At 41.5% G+C, this 23,534-nt stretch overlaps 2 protein-coding genes across 2 annotated transcripts; both read left to right on the top strand.

Annotated features, from left to right (window-relative positions):
• The first annotated feature begins 12,714 nt into the window (after nucleotides 1–12,714).
• Nucleotides 12,715–14,121, top strand: LOC135260381 (trace amine-associated receptor 13c-like). Its single transcript, XM_064345603.1, has one exon. The coding sequence runs from the start codon at nucleotides 12,784–12,786 to the stop codon at nucleotides 13,777–13,779; it is 996 nt and encodes a 331-aa protein (XP_064201673.1). The 5' UTR covers nucleotides 12,715–12,783; the 3' UTR covers nucleotides 13,780–14,121.
• A 7,274-nt stretch (nucleotides 14,122–21,395) lies between these two features.
• LOC135261806 (trace amine-associated receptor 13c-like) lies at nucleotides 21,396–22,824 on the top strand. Its single transcript, XM_064348427.1, has one exon. The coding sequence runs from the start codon at nucleotides 21,470–21,472 to the stop codon at nucleotides 22,466–22,468; it is 999 nt and encodes a 332-aa protein (XP_064204497.1). The 5' UTR covers nucleotides 21,396–21,469; the 3' UTR covers nucleotides 22,469–22,824.
• The last annotated feature ends 710 nt before the right edge of the window (nucleotides 22,825–23,534 follow it).

Genomic DNA, 23,534 nt, shown 5'->3' with positions numbered 1-23,534 from the left:
GATGTTTGTCCAGCCTTTGTGCAGTCTCTGCAAGGTTGTCTGTATACGAGTGGGACATCATCAATCCTTACCTACAGCAAAGGATATGCCACCCACCCCCAAAGGAACTTGTGATTGCATCATTTACCATGATTGTGTGCACAAGCAGGGTACCACGGAGAGTTGGAGCATCATTAAAGATGATAAAACTCACACAGAGGTGCTAAAGAAGTCTCATGATTACTCCATTTATGCAAGAAGTAGATTGAGAAAACAACGCATTCATCTGTTTGTCTGTTGGACTGTCTCAGCAGATTAATCAAACCTATCCTGTTGATGCTATCAAGTGATGATGTGTTGATAAACATTCATTTATCTGCCATGGGGAGGAAAGGTGTGAATCACTAATTGCCTTCCAAACTGATCTGTGAATATTCCCACACCTAACAGGCTACATGTTGCATGAACATATTGTCATATAACATTCATTGGAAGCATATCTTAGAAATGTAATAAAGAGGCTATTGACCACCTCAAATGCTAGCGTATTTATTTTGTACATATTCATATAAAAATGCCAGTCTTATAAAAATACACACGATAAACTGTCTAGACTTGAAACACGCTTGGAACATCACAACAATGAAGTATCACTGCGCGAACATCGCTTCCGTTTCCACCCACTTTCCTCATGACTATTCTGCTTCCAATGACTTTGGTTACAACTGTGAATGTGTACAGATTTCTAGAAATCCTGATAGGGACCACCCTTACTCATATTACTCACAAGTACACAAGGTAGAAAATTTGATAATATGATCTCAAGTAAAGACCAGTTTCATTAATCACTATGTGTGTTCACTACTTAGCGGCTATTGCTAGCGCTGGGCGAATTCCAACATATTTACCGGCACAAAAAAAAGAGAAAAAAGAGCAAAAGTACTGATAAAAAAATATGGCTTCTGAAAGGAAAGCAGCAAAATACCTTGGAATTCTAGTGGCAGAATTTCTTTCTGTGTTTAGTACCCTACTATGTAAGTGCCTTTGTTGATATGTATTTCAGGAAAAAATCTGTCTGTGCATTTCAGTTACAGCACCAGTATATTTGAATTCTTCCATCAATCCAATCATTTATGCTCTTTTCTATCCATGGTTTCAGAGGTCTGTTAAACTCATTCTAACACTCAGAATATGTGGCAAGAAGTCTTCCGTCTTGAATGTGCTTGAACGGGAAACACTGTAAGAAGTTGTTCTTTTCTAAAGTTCCTTGTCCTTTCCAACCTGCAGTCTCTCACCGATGCGTTCAGGCTGAGCCAGCAAGAACTGACATAGCTCAGGAGGTAAGACCGATTGTCTGGCAGTCGGAGGGTTGCCGGTTCAAACCCCGCTCTGGGCGTGTCGAAGTGTCCTTGAGCAAGACACCTAACCCCTAACTGCTCTGGCGAATGAGAGGCATCAATTGTAAAGCGCTTTGGATAAAAGCGCTATATAAATGCAGTCCATTTACCCTAGAATCCCCTTCTGCTCCTGAGTCACCCACCTGCCCCTCTGGTTCCAGTCCCTGCCTTGTCATCCCAGGGCAGTGCTCTCCGCCTGTCACCTCCAGAGTGGTATAATGGCAATCCAGGGAGATGCCGGGGGTTTCTGACCCAATGCTCCCTAGCCTTCAAGCTTCTCACTGGCCGCAGTAAGGTGGCTTACATCATCTATATCATCTCCTCACCGGTAAAGCGCTCGCCTGGGCCACAGCTCTTTAGGAGCAGCAGTTTCCAGGCTGTGCGGACGCCTCCCTCTTCACCATGGAGATGAGAAGGATGTTTGACAATCCTGTCAGTAGTCAAGAAGCTGCCTACCAACTCCTCCAGCATCACCAAGGTGCCCACAGTGCAGCAGACTTCGTTGTTGAGTTCACACCCTTGCTATAGAGAGTGGCTGGAATCCAGAGGCCCTCATCGCAACGTTCCACCAGGGCCTCTCTGGGGAGGTGCAGGATGAGCTGGCATCCAGAGATCCAGTTCATGGCTTGGAAGCCCTCATTGACGTCTCCATCCGAGTGGATAATCGCCTTTGGGAAAGGAAGTGGGAACCCCAGAAAGAGTCTAGATACCTACCTTCTGGCACCCTGATGCTCCCAGGGCCTTCCCAAGCCTCTCTGAGCCCTCTGCCAACCCCCCCTCGACCCGACTCTCACAAGCAGAACATGATTGCAGAATGAGGCAGAGGTGCTGTCTCTACTGTGGAGATCCAGGCCACTTCCGGTCCTCCTGCCCTGAGTTGTCGGGAAAAACCTGGACTCGTCCAGGCAGGGGAGTACTGTGACAAGCAGTCACCAGGGTCACCGGGGTCCTCCTGCAGCCTCCATCTCCTGGGATACTCAACAACATTCTCTCAGAGCCTTCGTGGACTCCAGTGCTGCAGGTAACTTCATGGATCTTAGGCTAGTAAGACAGCTCAAGCTTCCCGTTGCCAACCTTGACCACCTGCAACCTTGACCGTCACTGCCCTAGACAGAAGACACCTGGGTCCAGGGAAGGTCCGACAGCTCTCTGCCCCCGTCAATCTTCGAATAAAGCAACATCAGGAGACCATCCAATTCCACCTTATCCACTCGCCTGAGTTCCCACTGATCCTTAGCTATCCCTGGCTGGTCCTCCACAATCAACGTCTTGAGCCGGATCCTGGGGGGGGGGTCCTCCTAACTGTCTTTTTGTCTCCACCGGGGTACGGCCCCAAATTCTCAAATGGGATCATTCCTCCTGCCTCACGGGCCACCCTGGTGTTCACAGGACAAGGGACTTTCTGGCCAGCCGGTTTTGGTGGCCAGGGATGGAAAAGGATGTTCGGGAGTTTGTGTCGACCTGTTTGGTCGGTGCCTGCAATAAGGGCACTCAGCTCTCATCCGCGGAGCTTTTATGGCCTCTACCTGTCCCGAGTCGTCCCTGGAGCCACATAGCCCTTGATTTTATTACTGGGCGACCGGCTTCTAATGGTCACACCGTTATCCTGGTGGTGGTGGACCGTTTTTCTAAGGCCGCCCATTTTATTCCTCCGCCCAAACTGGCATCTGCACTGGAAACTGCTCGACTGGTGCTCATTCATGTCTTCCAGCTGCACGGCTTACTGCTGGATGTGGTGTCGGACCGCAGCCATCAATTCGTTGCTCGTTTCTGGCGTGCGTTCTGCTCACTTTTAGGGGCATCTGTCAGTCTCTCATCGGGTTTTCACCCGGAGACCAATGGGCAGACCGAACACACCGAGTCCAACCCTACCTCGTGGAGTCGGGACCTCACTTGGGCGGAATACGCACATAAAACCTTGCGTAATGCGTCCACAGGGCTCTCCCCATTTCAGGCTACCAGCCCCCACTTTTTCCTGATTTAGAGGAAAATATCAATCTGCGGGGCACTTTGTCCAGCGTTGTCGAGCAACGTGGAAAAAGGTCAGTGCTTCTTTAATACGCGCCACCGCCAACCAAAAGAGACTGGCCGATAGACGTCGTCACCCAGCACCGTGCTATCGAGTGGGTCAGCGGGTGTGGCTGTCCACTCGGCACCTTCCGTTGCAGGTTGAGTCCCGTAAGCCCGCTCGCCGCTACGTGGGTCCTTTTAAGATCATTGGAAAGATTAACCCAGTCACTGTGCGGTTGTAGCTCCCGCAATCCATAAGGATCCACCCCACTTTCCATTTCTCCCGTCTTAAGCCAGTACTTATTAGCGCACTGGCTCCGAGCTGATGAACCTCTGCCTCCTCCTCAACTCATTGACGGAGGTCTGGCTTATACTGTGAGCGGTGCTCAGTGTTTTTTCTCTGTTTCTCGCCCTTGTTTTTACAGGGTTGTTTTCTGTTTGGTTGTTTTTTAAGGCTTCACAGGGAGTTTGAGTTTTCACTCCTGTCAGTCTGTTTTATTTTTTCTCTTCCTCGTTTTCTCTAGCCTCAGTGGCTTACCTCCTCGGGGATAAGCTTTTCCAGTCCCTGTACAGTTGTGTGTGTTCCTCCAACACTCCCCCCTCCCTCACAGTTGAGTGTTCAGTGTTGGAGGACCACAATGGAAATAAGCCTCTTTCGGCTTTGTGTTATTTTTTTTTCCTCAATGATTTTTAATGTATGTAACCACTGCAGTGCAGTTTGATATGTGTTTTAACCTCTTAGCGCAAAGCCCCTAGTGGTCGGCATGCCGGCGTGCCAAGATTACTGAACTCAGACATTCAGTGCTACTGCAACCAAAGTATGAGTTAAAAACAGAAACGCACTGTTTTAGTTTCATTATTAGACGATACATGACAACTATGCCAAATATGGAGTTTCGCAGCGCCACCATTGTCGTTCTATTCGTTCATTTAACACCCCTCCCTGCAGTCTCATCTACAACTACACCCCCCACCTATGACATAACAGACAATATTGTCTATCTTGGCATTCATAAAAATATTATTTCACCACTAAATAATCGTATTCCGTCATAGCAACTAGATAAACCCGACAATAGCCCTAAGATATGCTAATACAGCAGTAAAAACACTGCTCACTGAATAACAAAATAAACAAAAAAAAGTTTTTTTTAAATGATACCATCCCAGATAGCACACATACGTCTTGCCGATGTCGGCCCGATGTATAGAAGTTATATCGGCAAGATGTAGTATGGAGAGCGTTTGCTAATTGGCGAGACGTCGCCGCGAGGTCGGCATTTGGTCAAAAATGCCCTCCAGACGATGTTTGGACAATGAATCAAAGCTGCACCGCCCAGCCGCTCTACAGACTAGCCTCTGTTAACTACAACATTTTATTTATTTAGGTCTGATATTTCACTATCCATGACCGATCTGAAATTTCACTTTCCAAATGAACATGTAATAAACATCAAATCTGATGGGAATATTAGGAGGAGACAATGAAAAACAATATGCTTGACCACCAAAAATGGGCTATAGCTACCTGATTTTGTGTGTGGGTATAATGAAGAGACACGATTCAAGTTAATGACAAGTTTAATATCAGGCTGGATATGTTGAAGCCATCAAGCTCTTAAAAGAACTCCAGCACAGAAAAGAGAGAACAAGGAACAGAGAAACAGAAATATATAAACATCAAGAGGAGGATTGCAGCGCTATCGTCAAAATTAGCAACACAGTTTTAAACTGACAAAATGGTGTTAGATTTAAAAACCGGAATAGTTTCAAGGACATTTTAAGCTATTAAACAGACTACATTGTTATAGCATTATGTGGGATAGTTTAATTATAATTACATTTTTAGTAAAATTTTGTGACGTCGCCTCAAATCGGTTGGTAATGGATCCCCTTATGCTAGCTAGCTAGCTAAATTTGGCTAAGTAATGAGCCGGCATCTGGGCTCCTCACCTGTGCTAACATATATTAATGGCACACCCCGTCGTGCCTTATTAGCTACTTTATAAGATGTGACAGAATTAACAAAATAGCTATTTTATGTCAGTTGACTTCAAGTGCCAGTTTACCTGAAAACCAGTAACATTACAACAACTCCTTTTGAATACGAAGAGAAAGTGACAGTTTGAAGAGTGAGCGTCTCTCCTTCTCGAGCTCTGGTTGTGGTCGCAAGGGAGCAACTGAGAGTGGGCGCCTCTCGAGCGCTGGTTGCTGTGGCGGCAAATTAAGTATAATAGTCAGCTGCCGACCTGTCTGAGACGTTTGAAATAGAGCACAGAGATTAGAAGAAATCCGCCTATGGGCCGATGCTTGTCAGGCGTTATGAATAGAATGCGACGTTACGATCTCAGGCCGACATCGGCGAGACGTATGTGTGCTATCTGGGATGTCATTCTACAGTCAATATCTGGGTCTAATATTGAATAAATATACAACCTTCCCGTTGGTTTTACACGTAGAAATGTCCCTTTTGAGACTGAGTGGTCATATATTGTCTTGGACAATCCGTTTGGGAAATATATGCGCATTTGTGATGCCTGAGTACTAGGGTTGAGCCGAATACTCGGATGAAACGAGTATCCGGTACAGATAATGTACTTTTTATGAGCACGAGTAAAATCTGTCAATATTCGTACTCGTGATGAAGGAAAATCCTCATTGGGTAGCTGTGTCCGGAGTCCACATCGTTCCGTGATAGGCCAGCCACACACAGAGCTCCTCCTCTACACAGAGCCTGTATGAAGTTCACTGCTGCTGCGCCACACAACATTACATTACATTTCATTACATTACAGGCATTTAGCAGACGCTCTTATCCAGAGTGACGTACAACAAGTGCATTGGTTCACGATGTAGAGGTGCAAAAGAAACACTAGAGTGAAGTAAGGATCGTAGTGCCAGAAGTGACCTCATCGATCAGGACTCCAACCCTGTAGAGTAAGCTGTTCAGCAAACAAGAATCCTACCAAGTACAAACTAGCACTGAAATCACATTTGCCTAATCAGACAAAAACAACAATCCTGCCAAATACACTAACGTAATCATATTATCCTAACTAGGTACAGTGAGCTAAACTATAGGCTAGGGAGGGGTGGGGAGAGGTGCAGTCTGAAGAGATGAGTCTTCAGTCTGCGTTTGAAGGTGGTAAGATTCTCTGCTGTTCTGACCGCCACGGGGAGGTCATTCCACCAGCGAGGGGCCAGGACAGACAGCAGACGGGAGCAGGAAGTACAGACGCGAAGAGGGGGAGGTGCCAAGTGTCCAGAGGTGGCAGAACGGAGAGGTCTGGCTGGTGTGTAGGGTCTGATGATCCTCTGAATGTACCCTGGTGTTGACCCCTTAGCTGCCTGGTTTGCAAGCACCAAGGTCTTAAATTTGATGCGAGCCATAACAGGCAGCCAGCGGAGGTCAGTGAGCAGGGGGGTGACATGGGAATGTCTGGGGAGGTTGTAGACCAGACGTGCTGCAGCATTCTGGATGAGCTGCAGGGGTCTGATGGCGGATGCTGGCAGACCAGCCAGTAGTGAGTTGCAGTAGTCCAGGCGGGACAGGACCATCGCTTGAACCAGGAGCTGGGTTGCGTAGGTGGTGAGGAAGGGGCGGATTCTCCGGATGTTGTACAGGAAGAACCTGCACGTTCGACTCACCGCCGTGATGTTCTGGGAGAGGGACAGTCTGTTGTCCATCACCACTCCAAGGTTTTTTGCGGTGGGTGATGATGACACCACGGTGTCCCCTAGGGAAATAGAAAAGTCAAGAAGGTTAGAGGATGGAGCATGAAGACCATCTCCGTCTTACCTGGGTTCAGCTTAAGATGGTGGTTATCCATCCAGCTCTGGATGTCCCTCAGGCAAGCAGAGATGCGAGCAGAGACCTGAGTGTCAGAGGGGGGGAAGGAGAGAAAGAGTTGGGTGTCATCGGCATAACAATGATAGGACAACCCATGGGCAGAGATTACAGGACCAAGAGATTGGGTGTACAGGGAGAATAGGAGGGGACCAAGGACAGAGCCCTGGGGAACTCCTGTGGCAAGGGGGCGAGGTGCTGATACTGCACCAGCCCAGGCGACTTGGAAGGAGCGACCGGAGAGGTAGGACTCAATCCAGTCTAGTGCTGTGCCACAGATCCCCATAGCTGCCAGGGAGGACAGGAGGATGGGGTGGTTGACTGTGTCAAAGGCAGCAGAAAGGTCTAGGAGGATCAGGACAGATGAATGGGAGGCTGCTTGTGCGGCGTGAAGCGACTCACTGACCGAGAGGAGTGCGGTCTCTGTCTACCAGTCCAGGTCTGAAGCCGGACTGGTAGGGGTCTAGGAGGTTGTTCAGTGAGAGAAAAGAGGAGAGTTGGTTAGAAGCAGCTCGTTCAATTGTTTTGTATAGGAAAGGGAGAAGGGAGACAGGACGGTAGTTCTGGATGACAGAGGGATCCAGAGTGGGCTTTTTCAGCAGTGGGGTGATGTGGGCCAGCTTGAAAGAAGAGGGGAAACATCCAGAAGACAAGGAGGAGTTCACAAGGGAGGTGACTAATGGGAGGATGTCAGGTGTGATAGTCTAGAGGAGAGAGGAAGGGATGGGGTCAAGAGCACAGGTGGTAGGGCGGTGGGAGAGTAGGAGCTGGGAAACATCAGAGTCAGTGAGGGGAGAGAAAGTGGAGAAACAAGGGGAGGGAACAGAGATGGGGGAGTGGGGAAGGGTGGTGGTGGACATGAAGGAGCTGCGGATGTCTGCAATTTTCTCATCGAAGAAAACTGCAAAGTCATCTGCAGCGAGGGAGGACTGAGGTGGGGAAGGAGTGCTGAGGAGAGAGGAGAAAATGGAGAACAGTTGATGAGGGTTAGAGGCAGATTTATGAATTTTTGTTTGATAATAATTAATTTTGGCAGAGGTTACAGCAGTAGAAAATGTAGCTAGCATAGACTGGTAGGCAGACAGGTCGGATTGAGCCATGGATTTCCTCCACTTCCTCTCCGCTGCACGTAGGCTGGCCCGGTTGGTTCGGAGGGGGTCAGACATCCACGGACTGGGAGGGGACGAGCGTGCCGGCCTGGAGACTAGAGGACAGAGAGAGTCAAGTGCTGAGGAGAGCGAGGAAGACAGAGCGGAGGATGCAGAGTCAGTGGGAAGGTTGGAGAAGGATTCAAGAGTGGGGAGTGAAGCAGTGACACTGGAAGTGAGAGAGGAGGGAGAGAGGGAGCGGAGGTTACGGCGGACCATGACAGTAGGAGTGGATGGAGGGGAGGGAGGGACAACACAATGTTGCCATCGTCACAGCCACTCTGTCAACAGGGATCTATTATCTATTGTCATTCTCAATAAAATAAAGTTTGCAATTCGGCTCAACACATTATTCTCACCATAGCTAAACACACACATACTGGACATTCACACGTAAGCACATATTACTGACGAACGGACATTTCTAGCTTCTAGCTTGCTACAGTGGGGCTAACTAGCCAGTTAAATAGCTGCTACAGTAGGGCTAACTAGCCAGTTAGCTAGCGACTACATGATATAAGCATGTACTTGTATGTACATTTAGCGATCTCACACACACACTCTATTAGCATCATTGACATCCTAGCATTCTTATACATCCACTGTACTAATGCAATATCACTTTTGTGCACATTTAGAGGTCGTCGCTCACCTGAAATCACAAGACATATGGTACATCGTGGTTAGCCAACTGTAACCTGGCGCGCTCTGTCTACTACTGTCTTCACACCGTCAGTTCATTTAAAAAAATGATAAAACCAGAGTAACGATAACAGCGTCTTTTACTGCTACCACGGAGTGAATCGTAAGTGAATGCGATGATAAGAAAATTTTCGGTTACGCTGACCTATAAAACGCTATTCCAAAAGCAAAATTAGTCATGTTATACATCGTTAGAAAGCTTATACTCTCACCTATTAAATAAATGAATTATCAGTCAAGCCAGTCTGTACTAAAAGGGGCGAAAACGCCATAAACGACACATGTGGTATTACACATGGCTATTTTGGAAGGTACCCAAGCATCACAATTGTGAGTATATTTCACAAACGGATTGTCCAAGACAATATATGAACACTCAGTCTCAAAAGCGACATCTCTACATGTAAAACCAATGGTAAGGTTGTGTATTTTTTCAATATTTAGTCCCAGATATTGACTGTAGAATGACATGGTATCATTTTTAAAAACTTTGTCTCATTTATTTTGTTATTCACTGCTGTATTGGCACACCTTAGGGCTATTGTCGGGTTTATCTTGTTGCTATGACGGAATATGATTTTTGAGTGGTGAAAGAATATTTTTATGAATGCCCAGATAGACAGTATTGTCCATTATGTCATGGGTGGGGGGTGTAGTTGCAGATGAGACTGCAGGGAGGGGGTGCGTGTTAAATGAACAACCAGAGCGACAATGGTGGCGTGGCGAAACTCCGTATTCGGCATAGTTGTCATGTATCGTCTACTAATGAAACTAAAACAAAGCCTTTCTGTTTTAACTCATACTTTGGTTGCAGTAGCACTGAATGTCTGAGTTCAGTAATCTTGGCATCGCGGGCGTGCCGACCACTAGGGGCTTTGCGCTAAGAGGTTAAAACACCAACTTCCAGTTATTTCCCTTCCACTTCCGGTTTAAGCCCTGCCCGTTCCGAGTACGGACATGAATACAGGTAATTTTTTTGGTTGAACAGATACAGACAATGGTGTACTGGCTCATCCCTTATATATATATATATATATATATATATATATATATATAGTGCTTGCTGCCTGATTATGCCGTATCTGAAAGTTATAAAGATTACATTAAGATGTGATTACTCGTGACTACCATAGAAGTTTAAGAACATAATATAAAAAAATGCAGTGCAATACAGCAGAGGCAATTCTAGGATCAGACCTTTGGGGAGGGTCAGCCCCTAATGAGAATGTGACATGCATAGGCCTACAGTGCCTTGCAAAAGTGTTTAACCCCCCTGCTAAATCACTCATTTCATTGGATAACAATTAATACATTATTATTTTTCTATATATGATATTTGAATTTACAACAATACTTTTAATGAATTACTGGTAAGTTACATGAGTAAGTTTACACCGTAAGTTTACACCTTTAGTTAGCTAGCTAGCGAGCTTGTGAGCTTGCTAAAATTATGTTGATACATCGCCAAACACATCAAATCAACTGCACAGAAATATTGATTTGACCCAACGTTCTCTGTCAGAACATTCAGTAATTTAATTTGCTAAAGTTTCAACTTACTTGTGTTTTTCTGTGCCATGAAATCCTAAATTCACTACCTCGCTACATCTCGCAAGCTCAGTTTGAAGTAGGGAGTGTGACGGTGCTGATTATCAATTTAATTAATTTAAGCATTTAGCCCTCAGACATGTTCGCAAAATCTAACGTTAGAAAGGGCTATAAATGATTTCAGAAAATAATAATAACAAATAATAATAATAATAATAATTATTATTATTATTAGGGGTGCTGAGATGAAATTTAGGTGTGCTTGAGCACCCTTAAAAGAGTCTAAAATCGCCAATGCAATACAGTAGCAAGCAACACGTTGGTTAGCTAAGGGATATGTCAACAAGACAGCTAGCTGGTCACACTAATCCTCTAATTTGAGGTAAATTTGACCTTCGTTTAAAAAAAAAAAAAAACCATATTCATGTAACTACACACATACAATATATGTCATATATATTGTAAATTAATGCATATATTGTTTACTAGTTACCATAAATCTCAGTTCCCTCTATTGCTGTTATCTTTTGTATTGAAAACGATCGCCTGCCAGGATTGTTCGGAACTATCTGAAGCATACATGGATCAAGTGACCGTCTAGCGTTTTGAGCCCTCCATTGACGCGACTCTCTCTTTCTATGGCTCTGCACCCAGGCTAAAGACATTAAAACTCAATTTTTCAATTTCTCAATTAGGGTATCTACTTTTTCCATAAGAGGTCATTTCAAAATAATAGATAAGAGGCTGATTTATTTCACCTTTTATGTACTATATCAGATTTTCAGTGGGTCAAAAGTTTACATACACTTTGTAAGTATTTGGTGGCATTGCATTTTAATTGGTTAATTTGAATCAAATGCTTGAGGTAGTAGCCTTACACAACCTGCTCACAATACTTTGCTGGAATGTTTGCCCATTCCTCCTAACAGAACTGGTGTAACTCAGTCAGGTTTGTGGGCCTCCTTGCACAGACATGCTTTTTTAGTCCACAAATTTTCTATGGGATTCAGGTCAGGGCTTTGTGATGGCCATTCCAATACTTTCACTTTCTGATACACCAAATTAAAGCTGAAATAAATATATCTCTAATTGATTGTTTTAAAATTACCTCTGATGTGAACAAAGTAGATGCCATAACTGACTTGCCAAAATGAAATGTGCAGAGTTGTGAAAAATGAGTTTGAACATCTTTAGCCTAGGTGTATGTGAACTTTTGGCCTCAACTGTATATATTTGAGTGAGAATGACAGGATTGGTAGCATTATGACTAGCTTTGATCGCTCTAGTTAAATGTATTGTAGTGTGGCTGCCTGAGCAGGCTCGCCTTAATTGGTGCAGCCTTGCACGTTAACTCTGCCAGAGACTCTGCGTAAGACAATTATCATCCTCTCATCGCCTACCTGAGCAATCCTTTGTAGCAGTTCAGCTTCTCATAATTTTACTAGCCTTAGGTTTCTCATCTATTTTGGATGTAATCTGTATGTGCTCAGCATGTGTATTTAGGCTTTTTGTTAGCATTGTTAATTAGTTAATTTGCCAGAGTGCTTCAGTGATGGTACATTCATACCCGCTAGTCTGGGAATGATGTAAACCAGGTATAGCACTTTCATGAGTGTAAATTAAGTGAATGAACTTGTGTTTTCCTCTATTTTAAGTTGCTCTGGATAAGAGCTTCTGTTCAACTACTGTAATTTTTGAAAAAAAAAAAAGGTTTTTCTTAATTTTCCATGAACTCCAAGATAATTCAAGTCACTGGATGCAATCCACTCTGTTACCATTGTAATTATGGAATCAACAAGTGTTCAGTTGAAAGCTCTTTGTCTTGATCCATTCTCTTATTTTATGATTTGATTACATCACTGATATTTCCCAGTTTTGATCTCGGTCTCCAAACGCAACCCCCTGTACAATTAATTTAATTTAATCTGATGGGGATTCATAGACAACCACCAAAAGGAAAAAAAAGAAAAAAACAATGGTAAACCCTTTATATAAATGTGACTCTACTGCGCTTAATGATCCAAAAGGACCCTGCAAGACCAGCAACACTATTTATGCACATTCACAAAAGGATATTCTTTTTTCTGATAGCCTACATTAAGGATAAGGACAGAATGTTTCATTGTTCAATGAAACTGTAACCTCTTCCTTCATGAATCTCACAGAAAAGCATCAAGAGACACCCTGTGTCTATTCAAACTTTTCCTGTTTGGAAACTTCACCAACAGCACCGGGTATGTTGCTGTATATTCCTGTAGCTTTAGCTGTCTCACTGACCATTTGTGGAAACTTGCTTGTGATCATCTCCATCTGTCACTTCAAGCAGCTTCAGACACCAACTAATTTCCTCGTGCTCTCTTTGGCCGTGGTGGACTTTCTTGTTGGGGTAATTGTGATGCCCCTCTATTTTATTAAGTGGATAGATCAATGGAGGTGCTTTGATATATTGTATTGCACAACATATAAAATAGCAGCATATTGCTTTACTTGTATATCAGTTTATAATGTAGCTTTAATTGGATTGGACCGATATCTTGCTCTCTCCAACCCTTTTCACTATTCCATGAAAATGACAGTGAATGTAACTTTGAGGATGATTGCCATACTGTGGTTGTATTCATTTATCTACAATATGGTGCTTCTTTATTCCAATGGAGATTTTACTGACATGAAAGAAAACATCACATGTGAGTGTGTTGGTACAGTTAATAAAGTATGGGCTATTGTTGACTTCATAATTGCATTTGTTTTACCATGCTCAATGATTGTAATTATAAACTTGAAAATTTTTGCTATCGCTAAAAAGCATGCAAATAAAATTAGAAGTGTCAGAACGTTCTCAAAAAATGATCATGGTTCTATGGCCTCTGAAAGGAAAGCAGCAAAATCCCTTGGAATTCTAGTGGCAGTCTTCCTTCTGTGTTCAGTACCCTACTATGTAAGTGCATTCGCTGAAATCTATTTTAAGAACAAATCTGTCGATCTTGCAATTTCAACTACAGTACCTCTGTTATATTTGAATTCTTCCATCAATCCAATCATTTATGCTCTTTTTTATCCATGGTTTCAGAGGTCTGTTAAACTCATACTAACACTCAGAATATGTGGCTCAGAGTCTTCTATGCTGAATGTGCAACGGGAAACCTAACAATCTCCGATGAATGTCAAATGAATGTGATGTTTATAAACCAATTAAAATTTTTTCATCCTTGCTTTACACAGATTATCAAAAGGCCCTCTGCTTGCAGTGTCGAACACACCTAACATAGCATTGATTGCCCTCATGATGTCATTATAACAGTGTTTTTAAACTTCATTACAAATGTACACTGGACTATAAAGGCCTTACAAAGGGCTTACATAGGAATATTCATAGAAAGTTGTTCTATAACATAAAAAAATATTAAATTTCCTGTAAGAAGTTGTTCTGTTCGAAGGTTCCTTGTCTTTTTCCAACTTTGTGTATCTGTTTTCACACTTGACAACCCATTGTTTCTATAATTTGATAACATGCTACTGTTTTCTTTTCTTGTCATTTTTTATATAATATAATAAAATAAGGTCCATTTACAAGTACAAGAAATTGTCATGGTGGTTTGTGGGCAGCATGAGCCAATGAAGTTTTCCTATTGTGTAGTACTAATTACTTCTCATCCTGAATCCTTTCACATGCATACAAATAACTTTTAACATTTTCACATCATTAAAAACATTAAATATTAATTAGTTTGTGTGGTGTGGGGATGGCTGGTTTAAGCAGCCACACCTGCCCTGGGTCAAGCTAATTAGACCTGGCCAATTGGATAATTGGTTAAGAATTAGATAATTGGCCAGGCTAATTGGACCCAGGAACAGGAGTGGCTGCACCTGTGCGTAGTGAGGTAATCACAGGTTAAATCTGCCCCACCCACACAAGGGAGCTTCGGTCATGACTGTGTTACATCTGCTCACTTTGGCTGTAAGAGCTTGCCAAACCCTCGTAAATAAATCTGGACTGCTTGAAAATCATCTCCCTGTGTCTCTGTGCTGGAGGGCCCCAAGGAAAGCCACTTTGGTGGCCTGTGGCAGGCGTGTTTGCCACAGTTTGGAATTCATTTATCTTTATGTATGACAAAGCATTTATATAATGATATAATTGTAACTGAATTTTAATCCATTTTAATTGACCTATTTAGTTGCTAAGACTAATTTAGACCAGACTAATTTATCTGAATTATGGTTGCAGTTAATATCTGGAACTCTTTTTTGTACTTTTTACGGAAAGTAATGTTTTGCATCTTGTTGTGAATTTCCAAATTTGAACACAAACTAGAATGTTCTGCAGCACTTGCAGACCAATAAAAAGGAGCCAAGGCAGATGGTGGAAAACCACATCTACAGATACTGAGAAATTGAACCAGTTTGGATATCTATTCCTGTACATTCTTTATGGAAAGTAAAGTTTTGACAAAATTGGACATAAAACGGCTTATTGTTCTGGTTTTTATTTATTTATTTTTTAAAGGGAAATTATTGGTGTTTATTGTTGAATAGTAAACAATGGGTGAAAATCGGTTGCAAAAATACCCTAATGAAAAAATATGGGTGAAAAGCAGATCATAAAAGTAACAATGCAATGATCAGAGTGAAAATTTGATTCTAATTCCAGATATTGATAATTTACTTTTCATCACATAGGCCAAATCACCAGCTTGTTTGTGCTTTCTTACCATTTTTCTCTTCACTTTCTATTTCTGGAAGCTTGTTGCAAGCCATCCTGCATGCTTGGCTAGCTCAATCACTAATCAAAGTGCCGGTGTTCATAGCTATTTTTGTCATCCACCAAGGAGTCCTATCTGTAGCCTATCTATATATCAAAACTAAAAAAAACAGTTAACGGTGTCCCGGTTATTAGGAAATAATGTAGGCTACTTTGGTGGTAGTATGGGGTTACAGAAGAAATCATACGACAGATAGACCGACAACGACATCACTTTTTCATACGTCAGTGGACTAACTTGCCTAATCTTTGCAGGTCTTTAGACCGCGGTGGAAACGCAGACAACAATAGGCTGAAGGAACCTTTTAGTTCCTTGAAAAGTAGTTCCCGGGTACTTTTGGTGGAAACGCGGCTTTTCATTAACCCTAAGCTGTAAGATCACAAATATGTCCTCTTAGCGCAATGCCCCTAGTGGTTGGCATGCCTGCCTGCCAATATTACTGAACTCAGACTTTCAGTCCTACTGCAACCAAAGTATCAGTTAACCCTCTGGGGTCGAGTGCTCCGCCGGCGGAGCTCGACAAGATGAAATTAACTTTCGTTTCTATTTGGATGATTAACTTCACGTGCTGTTATCATACAGACGCAACAAAAACATTGACAGAAACCTTAGAATCGCGACTTTCCAATGCGCCCATTGGCAAATAATATAAATTGTTTTAAATGTTCCAAATTTGATTAATTAGATCATGTATGCTTCGCTAAACTTTACTCATTACTATGTGAATTTTGTTCAGCAGGAAGTCCGCCCAAATCGCATTCACATGTTAACAACATTATAATTACTCTCCATAGAAGGAGACTAAAGGAGGGGCAATGCGAGATCCATGTGAGAAATGCCAAGTCAAAAGCGGGATAGAATGTCACAGAGTGTCGCCTAATTCACTTCTTTTGAGGTGAACATTTCGTTTAATTTTGGAAAATGGTCCGTCCGGAAGCCGACACTGATGAAGAGCGGTGTCATTTCGAACAGCGAACTGATCCAGCTGAGGATCAACTTAAGTAAGTATATTTCTTATGATCATATTGGTAAATATGTCTACTGTATTGCAACGTATCTGTGTGTTTGTAGGAATATCCAGCAATGTGCGCGTTTGTAAATTCCCACACTACGAACGATTCGAACTATTGCATCTCAGAATTATAGGCTAGGCTCTCTGCGTCTGGTTGTGTTAGAAGTATCAGGTAGACTGTATGTTTTTCGATCATATTCGTAATAAATAGCTCATGTCTGGCGTGTAGTGGCGTGGCTAGGATTCTAAAACTGATGTCCTTGCACAATCGATATTAGCATACTCTAAGTAAGTTCGGGAAATAGCAATAAAATAACCACTTAGCTAAACAGACCTAGTCTAGTTCAGAGGCATTGTTATTGATGAGTTGCATGTAGTTTAGTTGGAATATCAGTGTTTATTTAGTTAAGCTAATGTTTTTTCGTTGATAGCTTGCATTATTTGTAAATGTGTGCTGTATTACATTCTCTGTGTGTTTGTAGGAATATTCACTAATATGCGCGCTTGTAAATTCCCACACTATGAATGATTCTAACCATTGCTTCTCAAAATTATAGGCTACCTCTCTGCGTCTGGTTGTGTTTGTTTGGTTCTTTGTTTGTATATGATGTCACATTTCATAAATTTTGTTTTCATTAGTTAGTGGTTTGTCCCTTTTTTGTAAAGCACATTTAATTTTCACCTGTTGAAATGTGCTATATAAATAAAGTTTGATTTGATTTCACATTTCCTAACAATTTTGTTTTTATTATATTTGCAGAGATGTTGATCAGGAAACACGGCCTAGTTCACCACTAGATAAGAGGCCAGGCAGACGTTGCAAGAGTACACCAGTCTCATCTCATCTTCCATGCAGTTTACTTCAATAAATGTTCTAAAATCAAAAGTTGTCTTTGTTTCTGTCTTCTAAATGGCTCGCTGAGTCTTTGTCTTAGTGGTGGGGAGGCATGCGGCCAGGTGTGAATAGCCTACTTAGCTGGCAGGTATTCCTACCCAATGCATATTCATTACAGAAAGGCAATTTGCCCTCCCATTCTCACCTGGTGTTGAAAAATAGTAGTCACAACACTAACTTTTAGCAATTTATTTTATATTTCTCATTGGATTTGCTAAAATATTTTGTCATCTTTTGATACCCAAGACCTTGAAGAACACATTTCAGTGACCAAAAGTCTTATTCACAATTGTTTAGTGTGTTTTATTACAACATTCCTGTGCATGTTCAAAACTACTGTTCACAGTTTGTGTGTTTTTAGAGCAGTTTACAATCCACACATTATTATGACCTACTTACTGCTGCCATATTGTTGTAGCTGAGTTTGTGCTGAAAACAAAGCTATGAAACACTTTGGAATCACTGTATATAAAGTTGATGAAATTTACACAAATGTCAGAGCATCGCACAATCACCAGTGTGCCTCATTTTACCCTTAGACCCCAGAGTGTTAAAAACAGAAACGCGTTGTTTTAGTTTCATTAGTAGACGATGCTTGACAACTATGCCGAATACGGAGTTTTTCAGCGCCACCATTGTCGCTTTGGTTGTTCATTTAACATGAACCCCCTCCCTGCAGTCTCATCTACAACTACACCCCCCACTCTTGACATAATGGACAATATTGTCTATCTTGGCAGATGCATCATGCCCATTCAGACTGGGCGGGGCACATGCCCCACCAGATTTTTAATATCTGTATTTTTTATATTTTTATTTTATTACTATAATTTTTTATAATATGTAGTTATGATCATTTTATATTATGAGGCAAACATATTCTTCTAATTATGTCATAGATCATACCTCAAAAAGTCACACAACCCCTTTCCCTATGGTATTGGTTTGTTCCAAAAGTTGCAGGATGAAATCGGTTCGCAACAGCAGGTACGCACTCACACGGCACTCTGTTGCGCATCAATGCTGGAGGAGATGTAGGCTACAGATTAACGGTGTGGTGCTGAAGTGGTTAGTAGAGCATCAATCCCTTTTTCAAATGTGTGAAAATTACATGCAATTAGTTATACACACTTAATTGCATTTGAGAAATATAGACATAGTTTGCTTTGCAAGATAGTTGGCTAGTACCAGCTATAGTTAGTAGACATCCCTCAATCCGGTTGTTTAGCCTTCTGGCTCGCTAGCTAGTCACGACTTGTGATAGCATGGCATCCTATTTAATATTGGTAAAGGAGAGCTGTGTGAATCTTATGGCAGCTTTTACCACCACTATCACAGGTTATAGTTAGCAAAACACTGAATTCCATTTGATGTCTCCGGGTCAAGATGCAGAGGAAAATCGTGTCATTCTTTAAAAAAATGACAGAAAGCCCCAGCCCTGTCCTCAGCCAGGAGGTTGATAGTGCAAGAGGTAGGTTGTAGGTTGGCAGCCTTTGTGCAGTCTCTGTGAGGTTGTCTGTATATGAGTGGGACATCATCAATCCTTACCTACAGCAAATGATATGCCCCCGACCCCCCAAAGGAACTTGTGATTGCATCATTTACCATGATTGTGTGCACAAGCAGGGTGCCACGGAGAGTTGGAGCATCATTAAAGATGATAAAACTCACACAGAGGTGCTAAATAAGTCTCATGATTACTCCATTTATGCAAGAAGTAGAGTAAGAAAACAACGCATTCATCTGTTTGTCTGTCATCTGGACTGTATCAACAGATTAATCAAACCTATCCGGTTGATGCTATCAAGTGAAGATGTGTTGAAAACATTCATTTATTTGCCATGGGGAGGAAAGGTGGAAATCACTAACTGACTTCCGAACTGATCTGCTAATGTTCCCATTGCTAACAGGCTACCTTGTGCTTAAATATATTGTCATATAACATTCATGCATTGGAAGCATATCTTAGAAATGGTAATAAAGAGGCTATCGACCACCTCAAATGCTAGCGTATTTATTTCATATATAGTCATATAAAATGCAAATGTTACAAAATACACATGATAAACTGTCTAGACTTGGAATACGCTTGGAACATGAACACTCCTTAATCACAATGATAAAGTGTCACTGCGCGAGCATCGCTTCAGTTTCCAACCGCTTTCCTAATGACTATTTTGCTAACAATGACTTCAGTTACTACTGTGAATATGTACAGATTTCTAGAAATCCTTATAGGGACCACCCTTACTCATATTAATCACAAATACACAAGGCAGAAAACTTGGATAATATGATCTCAAGTAAGGACCAGTTCCATCAATCACTATGTGTGGGCACTACTTAGTGGCTATTGCTAGCACTGGGCGACTTACAACATATTTACCGGGACAAAAAAAAGCCCCCAGAGGATAATAACATAAAGTTTACATTTTGCTTTCTATTGTGCAAACCCAGTCGGTAATAGGTGATTTTCTCACTTTGTGTTATCTTTGTGTTGCAAAACGGGAAAATCATCCTTGTGCAGTTTTAGAATTTATAAAGCAACTCCCTTTTTTATCCTCAATTCCAAATCACCAATTGTGATTGAGTTGACACTGTACCACGTACACCAAGGCAAGGAGCCCTTAATTCAGTACTCATGCATGCCTATGGTTTTCTACAGAGTACAATCACGTAAGTAATCATTTCCCACATTGGTGGCAAATTTCAGGTGGAGAGTTGCCTTTTTTAGTTTTTGTATTTCTTGCACTATACAGGCACTTGCACTTCAGGGGCATTCATTTTTAAGTGATTTGCACTTGAGAGCTGTTTTTGTGTCTTATTTTTGTACGTTTGTGTTTTGCACTTCAGCGCCACAATACTTGGGAATCAATCGGCAATTATCAGTCACCTTCACATTATCAGCAACAAATCTGGTTCTCTTGGCACAGATTATACAGAACTTTGACTCAATGGAAATACCCCAAGTTAGTCAACTCTGTTGGTATGCAGGGAGGAGTCATATTTATTTGAGTGAGAATGACAGGTTTGGTAGTGCTATGACTAGCTTTGATCCATCTAGTTAAATGCATTCAATCTGTTCTCATGAATAAGTGATCCAACGCACATTCATACATGTGTATTGTTGTACACAACACCCTGCGAACACGATGCAACCACCGAATTACACTAGCCAATGAGTAGTTAACAGAACAGCAGAACAGCTCCATTATACTGCCCATCCACTCCCTCCATAGTCACTGCTGCCAGTCGCAAGGCCTGTCTGCACTGGCCTCCAATGTTAGAATGAACTTTCCATAGTGGTCAGGACAGGAGAATTACTGTGTACCTTTAGATGAATTGTTGTGTACCTTCAGATGCAAAATGATAAAATGAAGTCCCACCTCCTCAGATTGCATCTTGGTTCTCCTCACATCCCCAACCTGAAGAATCCTTTGTAGCAGTTCAGCTCAGTTCAAAATTTTACTAGCCATAGGTTTCTCTTCTTATTTTGCTTATTTTGGATGTAATATGTGTGTGCTCAGCATGTGTATATAGGTTTTTTGTTAGCATAGTTAATTTGCCTGAGTGCTTCAGTGATGGTACATTCATATCCGCTAGTCTGGGAATGATGTATACCAGATCTAGCACTTTCATGTGTGTAAATTAACGGAATGAACTTGTGTATTCCTCCATTTTAAGTTGCTCTGGATAAGAGCTTCTGTTAAACTAATGTAATTTTTGTAATTTTCTTAATTTTCCATGAACTCCAAGATAATTCAAGTCACTGCACGTAATCCACTCTGTTACCATTGTAATTCTGGAATCAACAAGTGTTTAATCTCTTTCGTCTTGACCCATTCTCTTATTTTATTATTTGATTACGTCACTGACCTTTCCCAGTTTTGATCTCAGTCTCCTATCGCAACCCCCTGTACAATTAATTTAATTTAATCTGATGGGGATTCATAGACAACCAGCAAAAGAAAAAAACACAATGGCAACCCCTTTATATAAATGTGACTCTACTGCACTTAATGATCCAAAAGGACCCTGCAAGACCAGCAAGCTACATTATGCAACACCGTTTATGCACATCCACAGAAGGATATTCCTTTGTTTAGATAGCCTACCTTAAGTATAAGGACAGAATGTCTAATTGTTCAATGAAACTGTAACCTCTTCCTTTATGAATCTCACAGAAGAGCATCAAGAGACACCCTGTGTCCATTCAAACTTTTCTTGTTTGCAAACTTCACCAACAGCAGCGGATGTGTTGTTGTATATGACTGTAGCTTTAGTTGTCTCACAGACCGTTTGTGGAAACTTGCTTGTGATCATCTCCATCTGTCACTTCAAGCAGCTTCAGACACCAACTAATTTCCTCGTGCTCTCTCTGGCCATGGTGGACTTTCTTGTTGGGGTAATTGTGATGCCCGTCTATTTTCTTACATGGATAGATCAATGGAGGTGCTTTGATACATTGTATTGCACAACTTTTAAGTTAGCAGAATATTACTTTACTTGTGTATCAGTTTATAATGTAGCTTTAATTGGATTGGACCGGTATCTTGCCCTCTCCAACCCTTTTCACTATTCCATGAAAATGACAGCGAATGTAACTTTGAGGATGATTGCCATACTGTGGTTGTATTCATTAATCTACAATATGGTGCTTTTTTATTTCAATGGAGATTTTACTGACATGAAAGAAAACATCACATGTGGTGAGTGTGTTGGTACAGTTAATAAAGTATGGGCTATTGTTGACTTCATAATTGCATTTGTTTCACCATGCTCAATGATTGTAATTATAAACTTGAAAATTTTTGCTATCGCTAAAAAGCATGCAAATAAAATTAGGAGTGTCAGAAAGTGCTCAAAAAATGATCATGGTTCTATGGCCTCTGAAAGGAAAGCAGCAAAATCCCTTGGAATTCTAGTGGCAGTCTTCCTTCTGTGTTCAGTACCCTACTATGTAAGTGCCTTCGTTGAAATCTATTTTAGGAACAAATCTGTCGATCTTGCAATTTTAATTACATCACCTGTATTATATTTGAATTCTTCCATCAATCCAATCATTTATGCTCTTTTCTATCCATGGTATCGGAGGTCTGTTAAACTCATATTAACACTCAGAATATGTGGCTCAGAGTCTTCTATGCTGAATGTGCAACGGGAAACCTAGCAATCTCAGATGAATGTCAAATGAATGTTATGTTTATAAACCAGTTGAAATTTTTTCATCCTTGTTTTACACCAATTATCAAAAAGCCCTCTGCATGCAGTGTCGAACACACCCAACATAGCATCGATTGCTCTCATGATGTCATTATAACAGTGTTTTTAAACTTCATTACAAATGTACAGTGGACTATATTCCTAGAAAATTCCCTGTAAGATGTTGTTCTTTCCTAAAGTTCCTTGTCTTTTTAAAACTTTGTGTATCTGTTTTCACACTTGATGACCCATTGTTCCTATAATTTGATAAAATGCTACTGTTCCTTTCTTGTCATTTTTTATATAATATAATAAAATAAGGTCCATTTAGAAGTACAAGACATTTTCATGGTGGTTTTTGGGCAGCATGGACCAATTAATTTTTCCTATTGTGTTGTGTAGGCAAGTAACTCAGTCAGGTCGCAGAGTAATTCAGCAATACAACTTTTATTTGGCCAAATAGAAGAAACTGTTCAAGGACTCATCACAGATCAAGAAGAGTGTCTCAAACTTCTGTTTACAAGTTCTGCCTCTTATATCTTTCTGTAAGCTATCTTTCTATGAGGTGATTCGCATGGCATGACACTTTCTTACTCCCCCGCCCATACCAACTTTCTGCTTTCCTGAAAACCTTTTTGTTTCACTCCAGAAACCCTGACGAAACACCTAGTTTCCTGGTGCCTCACGGTGGGGGAGGGTGTCCCTTCTTAATCGAACTTCTTTTTCTGCCTTTACTTTCAAAAAGTTATCTTTCATTAAAACGTTTGCTAGCATGATACTAGGAATAAGGAATGTTTACAGTTTTACTGACATCGAGGGAGTATTTCATGAGGCAGGATCATAGTGTTAGCTGGATAACTGTGCTGAGTAAAACCGGAAACAGCTTTTTTTTATTTCAGTCTATATGTTCCAGATTTGGGTTCCAGGTTTTACTCTCTGTAGCCATCCAGCTAACTCAGTAATCCTGCTTTCTGATACATGGCCCAGTTGGTCAAAAAATAGCAATACGATTCTTTCCTCATTGTTTCCGCAAT

This window comes from Anguilla rostrata, chromosome 8 (assembly GCF_018555375.3).
Source record: "Anguilla rostrata isolate EN2019 chromosome 8, ASM1855537v3, whole genome shotgun sequence".
In the NCBI taxonomy this organism is placed as follows: Eukaryota; Metazoa; Chordata; class Actinopteri; order Anguilliformes; family Anguillidae; genus Anguilla; species Anguilla rostrata.
The sequence above is the reverse complement of the archived record's forward strand: the minus strand, read 5'-3'. Positions and strand labels throughout refer to the sequence as shown.